The 11,038-nt window shown below is 40.7% G+C and overlaps 1 protein-coding gene across 4 annotated transcripts in view; it reads right to left on the bottom strand.

Moving 5' to 3' along the window:
- Positions 1-2,859: 2,859 nt before the first annotated feature.
- Positions 2,860-11,038, bottom strand: part of LOC127559427 (galectin-9B-like) — a 94,784-nt gene continuing 86,605 nt past the window's right edge. Inside the window, exons 4-11 of one of the 4 annotated variants that reach the window (XM_051993206.1) lie at positions 10,840-10,950; positions 10,254-10,295; positions 9,486-9,527; positions 8,072-8,113; positions 7,336-7,424; positions 5,718-5,880; positions 3,928-4,035; positions 2,860-3,141 (exon numbers count right to left, since the gene is read on the bottom strand). In XM_051993206.1, the coding sequence (XP_051849166.1) occupies positions 2,983-3,141; positions 3,928-4,035; positions 5,718-5,880; positions 7,336-7,424; positions 8,072-8,113; positions 9,486-9,527; positions 10,254-10,295; positions 10,840-10,950 (756 nt within the window). In that variant the 3' untranslated portion in view covers positions 2,860-2,982. Of the gene's footprint in view, positions 4,036-5,717; positions 5,881-7,335; positions 7,425-8,071; positions 8,114-9,485; positions 9,528-10,253; positions 10,296-10,839; positions 10,951-11,038 lie in introns of all 4 variants that reach the window. The other 3 variants (XM_051993204.1, XM_051993205.1, XM_051993203.1) reach the window with 3 other exon arrangements.

The raw sequence follows: 11,038 nt of genomic DNA, 5'->3' as shown, positions 1-11,038 counted from the left end.
ACATGAGGAGGAAGGAGGGACAAGGGTGGGAGAGAGAAAGCAAAAAGTTGTATTTTGGGTGTGGTTGGGAAATGGGCTTTATCTCTCAATAGACAGTGTCTTCTATTATTTTTAAAAGTGGGATTTCTTTTTCTGTTGTGATACCAGCACTAAGAAGGAAGCTAGAATGAAATGGACTGGGCTCTCAGCTGTGTACTTTCTTTAGGTGTTGACTTGGATTCCATTGGATTCCAGCTTTATCAATAAATGACTTTGCACTTAGAAAAAGAGCCAGAGGTCTGTGTGGTGATTTCTTGGAAGTTTCTTCAATCTTCTAATAATAACTGATTTGCATTCATATTAATGCATATTTGAAATGAATGAAAGTTAACAAAAATTTGAAAAGCAGTGTATATATACTAGCTTACCTATGAAGTAGGCACTGTCCATCCATCTAACCATTGACAAGCATTTATTAAGTACCTATTATATACTGGGACTATCCTAGACTTTGGAGAAACAAAGAGAAATAGAGCAGTCCCTGTCCTCATAGAACTTCTACTCCACTCAAATGAGCGAGACCTTCAGTCAGTCAACAAACATTTATTAAACACTTGCTACTTACCAGGTCCTTTACTGGGAATTTGAGGAAAATTGGAGAGAAAATAAAGATTTATGTTCCCGACTCTACTTTCCCCTAGAAAAAGGGGTGCATTTTATTACAACTTCTTGCTGAGCTTCCAATGGGAAAGATGCCTGGGCAAGAACCCCTGATCCTTTTAGAGTGGGTGGACATCAGTCTGGGAGAGTGAAGGGTGAGGGGGGACACAGGCAGATTTGGGCTGGGACAGGTGAGTGGAAGACTTTTTTTTTAAGGTCTGGATGTGAATCAGATACATGTCTTCAGCTACCTTAAGATGGTTGATAGATGACAGATTTACATAAATTTCAGTTAGGTGGGAGGGAAATTGAGTATGGAATATCTCTCCATTGGACAGAACTTGTTACAGAGAAGGGATAAGATTAGGGACATATAATAATAAAGGCAAGGAAGAACGAACAGAAGAGCAGTACAATAGGAATTGTCTACAGATGAGATAATAATAATAATAGTCGGGACAGCTAATTGGTGAAGTGAATAGAGCACCATCCCTGAAGTCAGGAAGACCTGAGTTCAAATCTGACCTCATACACTTGACCCTTTTTGGCTGTGTGTCCCTGGGTAAGTCACTTAACCCCAATTGCAAAAGAAAGGCAGAAAGAAAGAAAGAAAGGCAGAAAGAAAGAAAGAAAGGAAAGAAAGAAAGAAAAGAGAAAGAAAGAAAGAAAGAAAGAAAGAAAGAAAGAAAGAGAGAAAAGAGAAAGAAAAAAGAAAGAGAGAAAAGAGAAAGAAAGAAAGAAAGGAAGGAAGGAAGGAAGAAAAAAAGGAAGGAAGGAAGGAAGGAAGGAAGGAAGGAAGGAAGGAAGCGTATAGGGAGGGGGAACCAGGTGATATAAAAACAAAACTTTGTTAATAAAAATATATATATTTTTTAAAAATCCCTTTGTTTAAAGGCCAGAAATTTCATTCTAGAAAAGCCTCAATTGAACTTCTTTCCCATGTAACAAGATCAACAATATAACAAAACGGGATTTATACAATGTTACCTATAGGTGGGTAGACAAGTGAATATCCTTGAATAACCTCCTAATATCAGGTCATGCTTTCCTAGGGCAGCCTCAGCAAAAAAAATAAAAAAATAAAAAAATAATAATAGCTAATATTTATGTGGTGCTTTAAAGTTTGCAAAATCTTTTATCTCTTTTTATCTTCACAACAAACCTGAGAAGTGGTTGCTATTATTATCCCCATTTTATAGATAAGGAAACTGAGATAGAGTTTAATGATTTTCCCAGAATTACATAGCTAATAAGTATCAAGGGAACATTTGAACTCAACTCTTCCCAACTCCAAGCCCCTTGCTCTATTCATTATCTAATTTTCCAGTTTTATTCTTGGTTCCTCACATCCGCCCAAAACTGTTCCTTCTGCCCTGCTTTGTGATGTACAGAAATGATTTCTGGGCTCTGGGACTCATTTCCAAAAAGTCCTTGCCCAAGAATTTGTTTACCCTCAACCTTAACCTCAGCAATGTTGGGCTGGCAAAAAAGACCCATAAATGACATTCGTGCACCTTGTGATAAAATGTTCCAGGGCACATTATCTAAGACAAATCCAGATGAGAATTGTACTTACAGAGATGACGAGAAAAGTTATCAAGGAGAGCTCACCTGGGCAGGATAGCCAGGGGAAGCATTTAACTGATTATTCTTTCTAACTAGATAGTAAGCTCTATCTAAATTTTCTACCTAAGTCATATATGTTGTGAGGGTCTTTTATTTTAGGGAACTCTGAGACAAAGGCCCAGGTAAGTTTCAGCTCTGCAGGTGACTTCTTTTTCCCAAGTCCTTTCTGGATTTGAGTCCATCCGAGAAATTCCCATTTTATCACTGTGCCAACTGACAAAGGAATCATGACACTAATACAAATGTCTCTGGTCTTTTGCAGCACAGGTATGAATTAGAGAGCTAGGACCAAAGTTAGGAAGTCCTTTAAATGCCTTTTCAAACATATACTAGCTCTATGACCATTTCACTTTGATGACTTTGATGACTATGAAATATGGATAAGGATGATAGTATTTATCTCCCAGTCCTGTTGTAAGCCTCAAAGAAGATAATGTATGTATAGCATTTTACCTAAAGTACTAAGCAAAGACTAGCCCCATTCTTCCCCTGACTTAATCACCCCTATTTCATACACTTAATTTTAAATATTTTTATTTTTCCCAATTTCATGTAAAATAATTTTTTTATATTTGTTCTTAAATTTTTGAGTTCTGGATTCTCCCCCTTCTCCCCACCCCCACCCTCTCATTGAGAAGGGTCGTGTGAATTGTGCAAAATACCTTATTTCATACTCTAAGCCAAGAACCCCACTGACTCCTGACTCCCAAACACAAGTTAACAGATCACAGGTGTTCTGAGCTCAATACCACATAGCAAACTTTTATTAAGTGCCTGCTGTGTGGGTATGACTGGGTCAGGAAGCGGAGAGATACAAAATATTGGTGAGACATGACCCCTGCTTTCGGGAAGCAGATTCCAATAGCAGGAGTTGGGCTGTATTAAAAAAAAAAAAAAGCAAATTCAGATTATTCAAAAAATGTAGACAGAGATTGGACTACGGTGGCTTGAGTTACCCAGATGGAGAAGGGCAGGAGGCTACAGCAAGCTCCAGTTTCTCAGAGAGTATTCCCTCAGGAAAAGGGCTTCACAAGGAGTGGGGAAATCTGTGGGCATGTAACAAGGCACTGAGGATGTTCAAGTTATTAGAGGTACCAGGGAGGGCAAAGGGGATATTAATGGGGACCACTGCAGAGGAACGGGGTAGGGGGAGAGAAAGACTTGGCTCTAGATGGAGACAGGAGGAGGAGAGGAACCTCAAATCTATGCTGAGATACAGGCTCTAGTCTGGAATAAGAGGAGTGGTGATATCTGAACTCCTTGTTCTGCATCGAAATATCAAAATATCACACCTGAGGTTACAGCAACCAGGTTGAAGGTACCCTCGGTTCCATCATAGTTGAGAAGTAAACAACCCTTCCTCAGGAAGTTATCCATCCTACTGGCAAGGAAACAAAATATGTCCCTTCTCTACCTTCTCCCAGAGAGGAGAGCAATTTACTCCAATTACCCCTGATTGGAGGGGTGGAGGGAAAGCTTGGTGCTTAAGAGTCTAATCAGCTAGTGATGATGCGGTAGAAAGAAGAAAGGTTCAGGCTGGAACACCTGAGTGAGAAGCCCTTCATGATCAGCTGGCTGTCTTCAGACATCTTCAGCTAGGACACCTGGGTGGAAGGCCTTTTCTTAGACCTGTACATGGGTCAGCTGGATTTCCCCGCTCACCTCCAACTGGTTGATAGAGGCTAAATTTTTCATTCTGTGATTGTAGTCAAACTGGTGCTGCCCATTGACGGACACCTTGAAGCAGTGCATTTCACACCTGATGAGAATCTGAAAGACAAGGGGATACTCAAGCAATGAACGTTAATCAAACACCTACTGTGTTCCAAGGATCACATTAAGCACTGAGGCTCCAAAGACAAAAAAATGGAACAATCCCTCCCCCTCAGGGAGTTTTCTGTCTTTCCAGGGAAATTTTGTACACAGGAAATTTTTGTATACAGGAGACATATAAATGAGAGGTGAGTCACCATCCCTTTACATTGCTGCTCCTCTTTCGTACAGAGCCATTTGTTGCTTCCTTAAGTCTAAACAGGCCTCAAGGAAGAAAAGTTTCTCTGACAGGATTCTGAGTCATAATAGGCTGTAGTATTCTGGAGTGATGTAGTATAAATATGGATTTCATCATAAACAGAAGATTAGGATTTGATCACCATAAACAAAGGCAGCTAGGTAGCCCAGCCAATAGAACCTTGACCTTGGAATCAAGAAGAATTACATCCAAATCCTGTTTCACACTAGCCATATGACTGTGGGAAAATCACTTAACTCCTGTCTCCTCAGTTTCTTCATCTGTAAAATGGGAATAATAAAATAGCACCTACTTCCAAGGATTGTTGTGAGGATCAACTGAGATAATTTGTAGAGCATTTTGCAAACCTTAAGGCACTATATAAATGCTGGTAATTATTATGTATTATTTCACAGAAATTTACTTAGAATGGGATCCTCACAAGAAGCCATCTTAGGATCATGGGTTTATTGATTTAGAAAAGAATAGGACAGGTTAGGCCTTGGAAGTGATATAATCCCTTTATAATTTAATAAAAAGAGTGATGGAGGGGGAGAGGAGGGGAGGGTGTGCAGGGAGAAGGCGACAGAGGACCCAGGTCTGCTCAGCTCCAAACTCTATCACTGACTCCCATTATACATTAGGTACCCTTTCCTTCCCTAGATTTTGGTCTTCTCATCTTCAAAAGAAGGAACCTATCAGACAATTGTTCCTTCATCTACCAAAGGAAGTATCCAGAATAATGTCCTATTTAAACTGAAGCTTTTTTTCCTAAGTGTCATTTATGTTTGTGCTGAGTCCTCTACAAGGATCCATCTAGATAAAAACAGTACTTAATGGCTCCTTTTTGAAACCTCTACATATCCTCCACTTTGGTCTTTGTCCAAAGCCTCATGGTGGCATGGGGGAGACACTATGGTTTGTTGAAATCTATGATATTAGACCACAAGCTCTGGGAAGACTCTGGAAAGGCTCTATGGAACCCTGATGGAATAAGTTAATACTTAACATTGGAGGGTTAGTCTAGCTAAAGAAGAACTCATTGCAGCTTAGCTTCAAGGTTTTGCTCCCAATACTTCTTGGGGACCACTGATTATGTGGTCTGTGACAATGGAGGGAGTCTAGACTGATGAAATCTCTGATCATTGTAGTATTGAAGTCATGCCATGATCATTCTGTATCATTCTAGGCATAAATGATGAGACCTCTTGGTGCTCACTCCATAAACCATATTAGCCTTTGGATTGGCCCTTTCCTAATTTTCATCTCCCCATGAGGGCAGACACCTGGAAGGGATCCACTCTTACCCCTGGGGAATGAATTGTCTTGTGTCTTGGATTGTCAAATCCCTTCTCAATTCACTGTACTTTGAAGGAAACTTTGGAGTTCAAATCTATCTACTCCCCATCCAATAAGCCCTCTTTCCCTCTTTATGCTTTACCGTGAAGGGTTGACCTTGGGTGAAGGGCATAAAACCGGGCAGACTACGCTCCTCAGAACCCCATGTGTAGTTAATCTTTGTGTTCCGGACCACAGCTTTCTCTGTAAATCGTGGGTTCAGATGGAAGGCAATGTCATTCCCACATATCAGGTTGATTGTGAACCTGAAGGAGAGAACAAGATTTGTACATGTTATTTCCTTTGAAAGAGTGAAATTTTTTGGAGGGCAGGAACTGTCTCATTTTTATTTTTGTGTCCCAACAACCTAGGACAGCTTCTGGTGCTTATAGAGTGATTAATCCCATCAATTTTTCTCTGCCCTACCTCTGCTTATTGAAATGCTCCTTTTTCTTTAAGACCTCCCCTCAGGTGCCTCCTCCCTCCAAGATACCTCCCCGCCCACCCATGTGAAAGTGATCTCTCCTCCCTACTTTTCACTTTGCCTGGATATCATCATCGCATTTACAGATAGGTCCTGAATAGTTCAAATAAGCAATCCTGTGAAGTGTTACATTATTCAGATTCATAATACTTATTTCTATTAGGCTAGAATCAGTAGCCTTACTTTATATAACTGTAACTTCAAACCTGTACATTTGAATATGTACAACCCCCATGTTTTACTCTCCATTGTACCAATTTTGTACGGAATTTTGTACCAAGTATTGTAGGGAACCAGGTCTTTCTCCCTATTAGATGGTCAGCTTCCTGAGAAAAGGGTCTGAGTCATATCTATCTTTGCCTTCCCCCTGCCTCCAGTGCCAGACACCTTTTGAATAATTGGTAAATTAAGGTTTATCGAATTATTTCTGTTGGTGATCTTGGGTGATACAGTCATTTCTTCTTCCCTGACATTTCTGCCTTTTTTATTGGGCCCAGAATCCTGCATCTCTCCAGTTGGAAAACCATTTCTGTTATTCTCTTTTGTCCCCATTCCAACAAAATTGCTCTCTCCAAAGGTATCAGTAATCTCTTTTTCTAAATATATAATATTTTATTTTCCCCCAATTTTATACTAAAACAATTTTTTAACATTTAGGGTTTTTTCTTAAGTTTTGAGTACTCAATTTTATTCGTCCTCCCCTCCCTAAAATGGTTATCAATCAGGTATGTGCTATCATGTAAATGCCTTAAACGCCAAATCTCTCCATCTTTCCCCGAATCTCATCCTCCTTAATTTCCCCACAGTCTCTGACATTGTCAATCACTATTTTCTGCTTGGGACTGTCTTCTCTCTAGGTTTTTGTGGCACTCCTATCTCCTGGTCCACTTCCAAGGATGCCGTCCTCCTCATCTATACTTCCTAACTTAACTAGCTTTCCTTCAAGTACCACATTCAGGCTTTTCCAGATCCTTTTACCTTTAGTGCTTTCCTTCTACTGATTCCCATTTATCCTACATACAGGTTGTATATACTTGTTTACATGTTGCCTCTCCTATTAGATTGTAAGCTCCTTGAAAGTAAGGATTTTCTATTGCCTTTCTTTGTATGCCCACTGCTTAGCAAAGTGCCTGACACACAGTAGGTGTTTAATAAATGATTATTGACTGATGAGTGATAAGGAAGAAATGTGGCTGCCCAGATATGAGATGAATATTTGCTAAAGGGAACCACTAACATGTTAGCAGTAAGCAGGATGCTGCCAGAGACGATGATGTTCCTGGATGGGTAGAGTCCTCCAGGGATAAATGTAGAGAAAGGTAAGGGCTGAAAGGAAATAAAAGACAAATGGGATGAGCAATTTCTTTTGCAAGAAGGATAAGTCTGAAAATGTGTAATATGGGCAATTGACAGAGGATTTGAGAAAGTTTGATGCCTTTGAGAAAGGCTAAGAATGAGAACTAAACCTGCGATTTCATTAATATGGAGAAGTCCCTGGTGGGGAAACTTCCTCTCCCAATGCAGGTGAGTACTTTTTCTGTAACTTTGAGGCTTACAGGATTTCCTAGAACCCATGAGGCTTGTTACCTGGCCAGCATCTATAACCAGCATAATCAATAAGAGGCTGAATTTGGACCCAGATCTTCCTCATTCTATCCACCACACCATGCTGATTCTCATTTTAGAGAAAAGGATGAAAAAGACAACCTCCATAAAAAAGAAAAGAAAAGCTAGAGGAAGCTGGCCATATATGCCACAGGAAGAACTGAGGCAGGTACAAGGTAGGGTTTGAGGGCCTTCTTAGGGGAGCAGGAGCTATTGGCCATTTCCAAGTGTGAATGGTGCCTTTAACTTTCTGAGCTTTCTCGGGCCCTCTCCACCCCAGAAGGACCATTTCCTCTTGGGTCACAGAGTCTGAGGCTCATGCCATCCTCCCCACTGCCCTCCACCATGAGCACAAGGTAACAACTTACATACAACTGACTAGTGTACAAAGTGTTTGGGAAAGCAGGTACCTAGATGGAAACAATGGAAAAACCTAGAATCAGTAACACCTTCACACCCAGAAATAATAATCCAGTCACAGAGTGATAATCAGACAATAAAAATCCAAACAGTCCCCTACACACGTAGTAATATACAGACATCCACAGCCTCACACACATACAGATGCACAGACATATAAAGACACATACACATGCACACACACATCCTCCTCCTAAAATATAAGCTGAAGAATGTCTATTTGGTTCTGGAACTTAAGACAGAAGTGTTTCCAAAGCCTGTCTCTCTGCTTCTCTGCAGATTATGGCTCCATTGCCCTTGCTACTGGAGGGGAACTGATTTTCCTTTCTTTTCACAATTTCTTCTAAAGCTTAAGAAATTTCACACTTTCTTCCTCATTGTCACAAGTCTGACTCACAAGTACCGCCTGTCTTGCTCCTGAACATGTTCCTCCATATCTCCTCCCCAACCTCCTCACTTACCCTGAGCTGGGAGAGGATAAGTCAAATCTAGGAGGATGAGCAGGGATATAAAAAGAACACTCAATCCATAGTCACACAATATGGATTTAAATACCATCTTTTCTGTCTGTGTCACCTTAGTAATTCAGCCTCTTCATCTGCAAAATCAGGGACTTGGACAAGCTGTTGGCTTAAGCCCTTTCTATCCCTAGGGTCCTAGGACTTCTAGACTTGGAACATAGGGAGTGTGGGACAAAGGTTTTTATGGCATGAGCTCAGATACTCCAGATGCTGCTTTCCCTTCAAAAGGAAGACAAGTTCCTCTCTCCTTACTCCCACTTCAGCTTCTCAGGCACCATTCCTTCCTGATGGAGAGGAAAGCACATTGACTTTGGAATCAGAGAATGGACTTAGATCCCACCACTGACACTTACCCATGTGACCAGCCATTTCAACATAAGATCATATATTTGGAGCTGGAAGAAACCTTAGAGACTAGAAGGAAATTGAGGAGCTAATTGACTCATCCAGAGTCACACAACTAGTAAGAGTCTACAGTAGGATTTGAACCCAATTTTACTGATTTTGAAGTCTACTCTCCCTATGATTCCACTCCATAGATTAGAGCTGGAAGAGACCCTATATTTCACTCTTTCTGAAACTGACTTTCCTCCTCTGTAAAAATCTTTAGCACTTAGCACAATACCTGGCATATAATAGGTACTTAATAAATGATTATTCACTTAGAAGATTAGATTAAAGAACCTTTCCAGTTTCAGAGCTTTTATCTTGAGTCTAGCATTCCTAGACCCTGGCTCTTGTCACAGTACATGACTCAGTCTATTTCAACAGATGAAGGGTGGGAGATGGATAAATGAATGAATGGATGAGGCCATAGAATGATCAGTGATGAAAATCTTACCCTGGGTACCGGTGGAAGAAAATTGATGCCAGGAATTTGAGTCTGAAAAGAGGAACAAGAAGGGAAAAAAACTCAATTAATGCACCAACCATCAAACCCACTGAAGATCCCTCAAGGGTACTAGTCTTACAGGTTAATCTTGAATACTCTCTAGATAGAAAAGGTTTTCCTATTTCCCCCAGGGTTTTGGTAGAAATCTCATCCTGTGCCTTTGTCACCATCATCTGAAACATATTTAAGAAAATCATTCACAATCATTCAAATGTACCAAGATTTTAAACTCTTTTTCTCCCTCATTTCTTGGGGAGGAAAGGAAATAAGAATCTTTAGCTTCTTCTTTTCAGACACCAGGGGACTCTGAATGTGAAACACTGATCATACGTTCTGTCATGTAATATAGCTCTTTGGATAGGGGATGGAGGTGGAATATACTTTAAAATGAAGGTTATATGAAAACAAATCGCATAAATAATTTTAATGCAAATACAAGGGCACTAGGGGTGACAGAAGATAATGTTTATGAAATATGATACCAATCTGAAAGTGCTATATGAATGATATCACTTATTCTTCAGGTTCTAGCACAAGAGACCAGGCTGTAGGGAAAGGGTCCCATTCAGGGCTAAGAAAAGGTGCTCAGGGATGATTCCCTCCCAGGCAATCCCTGAACCAGCTCTCTAGGACATTTCCACTCTAGTCCTGATCTGACCAAAGTGAGAAATAGGAAATAAAATAAAGCAAAAAGAATCGGGGACTCTTAAGACTTACGATGACAGTAGAAGGAGCAGGTGGCCAGGCATAGTCTGGAGGCTGGAAGGCATGAAAAACAAAGCAGTGTCATTGCTAAAGCATCAAAAGGACCTGTTCCCTGGAGCCTGGCTGGCTGGCCTCAGATCTTGTGCTTTTGAAGGTACTACTCTGTCCCTCTCAAGGGTTAAGTCTATGAACAGGTGTCCTGTTTTGTTTTGTTTTTTTTTGGTTATTGTTGTTGTTGTTTTAATATTTTGATAACAGAGAGCAGAGAATAGTGCCCTGCAGGAATGCAGTCCAGTTCAGTCTAGTTCAATTCAATTCAATTAAATCAATCTTGATTAAATGTCTGCCAGCCATTGTGCTAGGTGCCAAAAATGGAAGAAGGAAACAGCCAAATCTAAGTGAAGTAAAGGAGGTACACCGCTGGGGGAAGATAACAGAGCTTTCCCCATCCTAATTCAGGAGAGGGAGCAGTGAGGGTTGGGGGCTAAATAAGGGGAGGAAAGAGCTTTCTCCTGGCCTGTGGCAGCTGCCATTCATTGGGATTTCTGCCCTTTCTTTGGGATAGGAAGTGGAGGAGACCTGTGCCATCCATTCTGACCTGGAAGTTGATGGAGGACACCTGCACTATGCCCTCAATTGTGATGGTATCCACCTCATGGAAAGGGATCCGGTGCGGGTACTGAACAAAATAATTCCCATTCACCAACACCTGCCAACAAGAGGAAGCTGTATGAGCAGGAAAGTCAGTGGGACCTTGGGAGCCATAAACATGAGCCTTTGAAAAGGAATCTTCTGAT

Source organism: Antechinus flavipes, chromosome 4, assembly GCF_016432865.1.
Source record: "Antechinus flavipes isolate AdamAnt ecotype Samford, QLD, Australia chromosome 4, AdamAnt_v2, whole genome shotgun sequence".
Lineage (NCBI taxonomy): Eukaryota > Metazoa > Chordata > Mammalia > Dasyuromorphia > Dasyuridae > Antechinus > Antechinus flavipes.
Note: the sequence above shows the minus strand (reverse complement) of the source record. Positions and strands in the feature narration are given on the sequence as shown.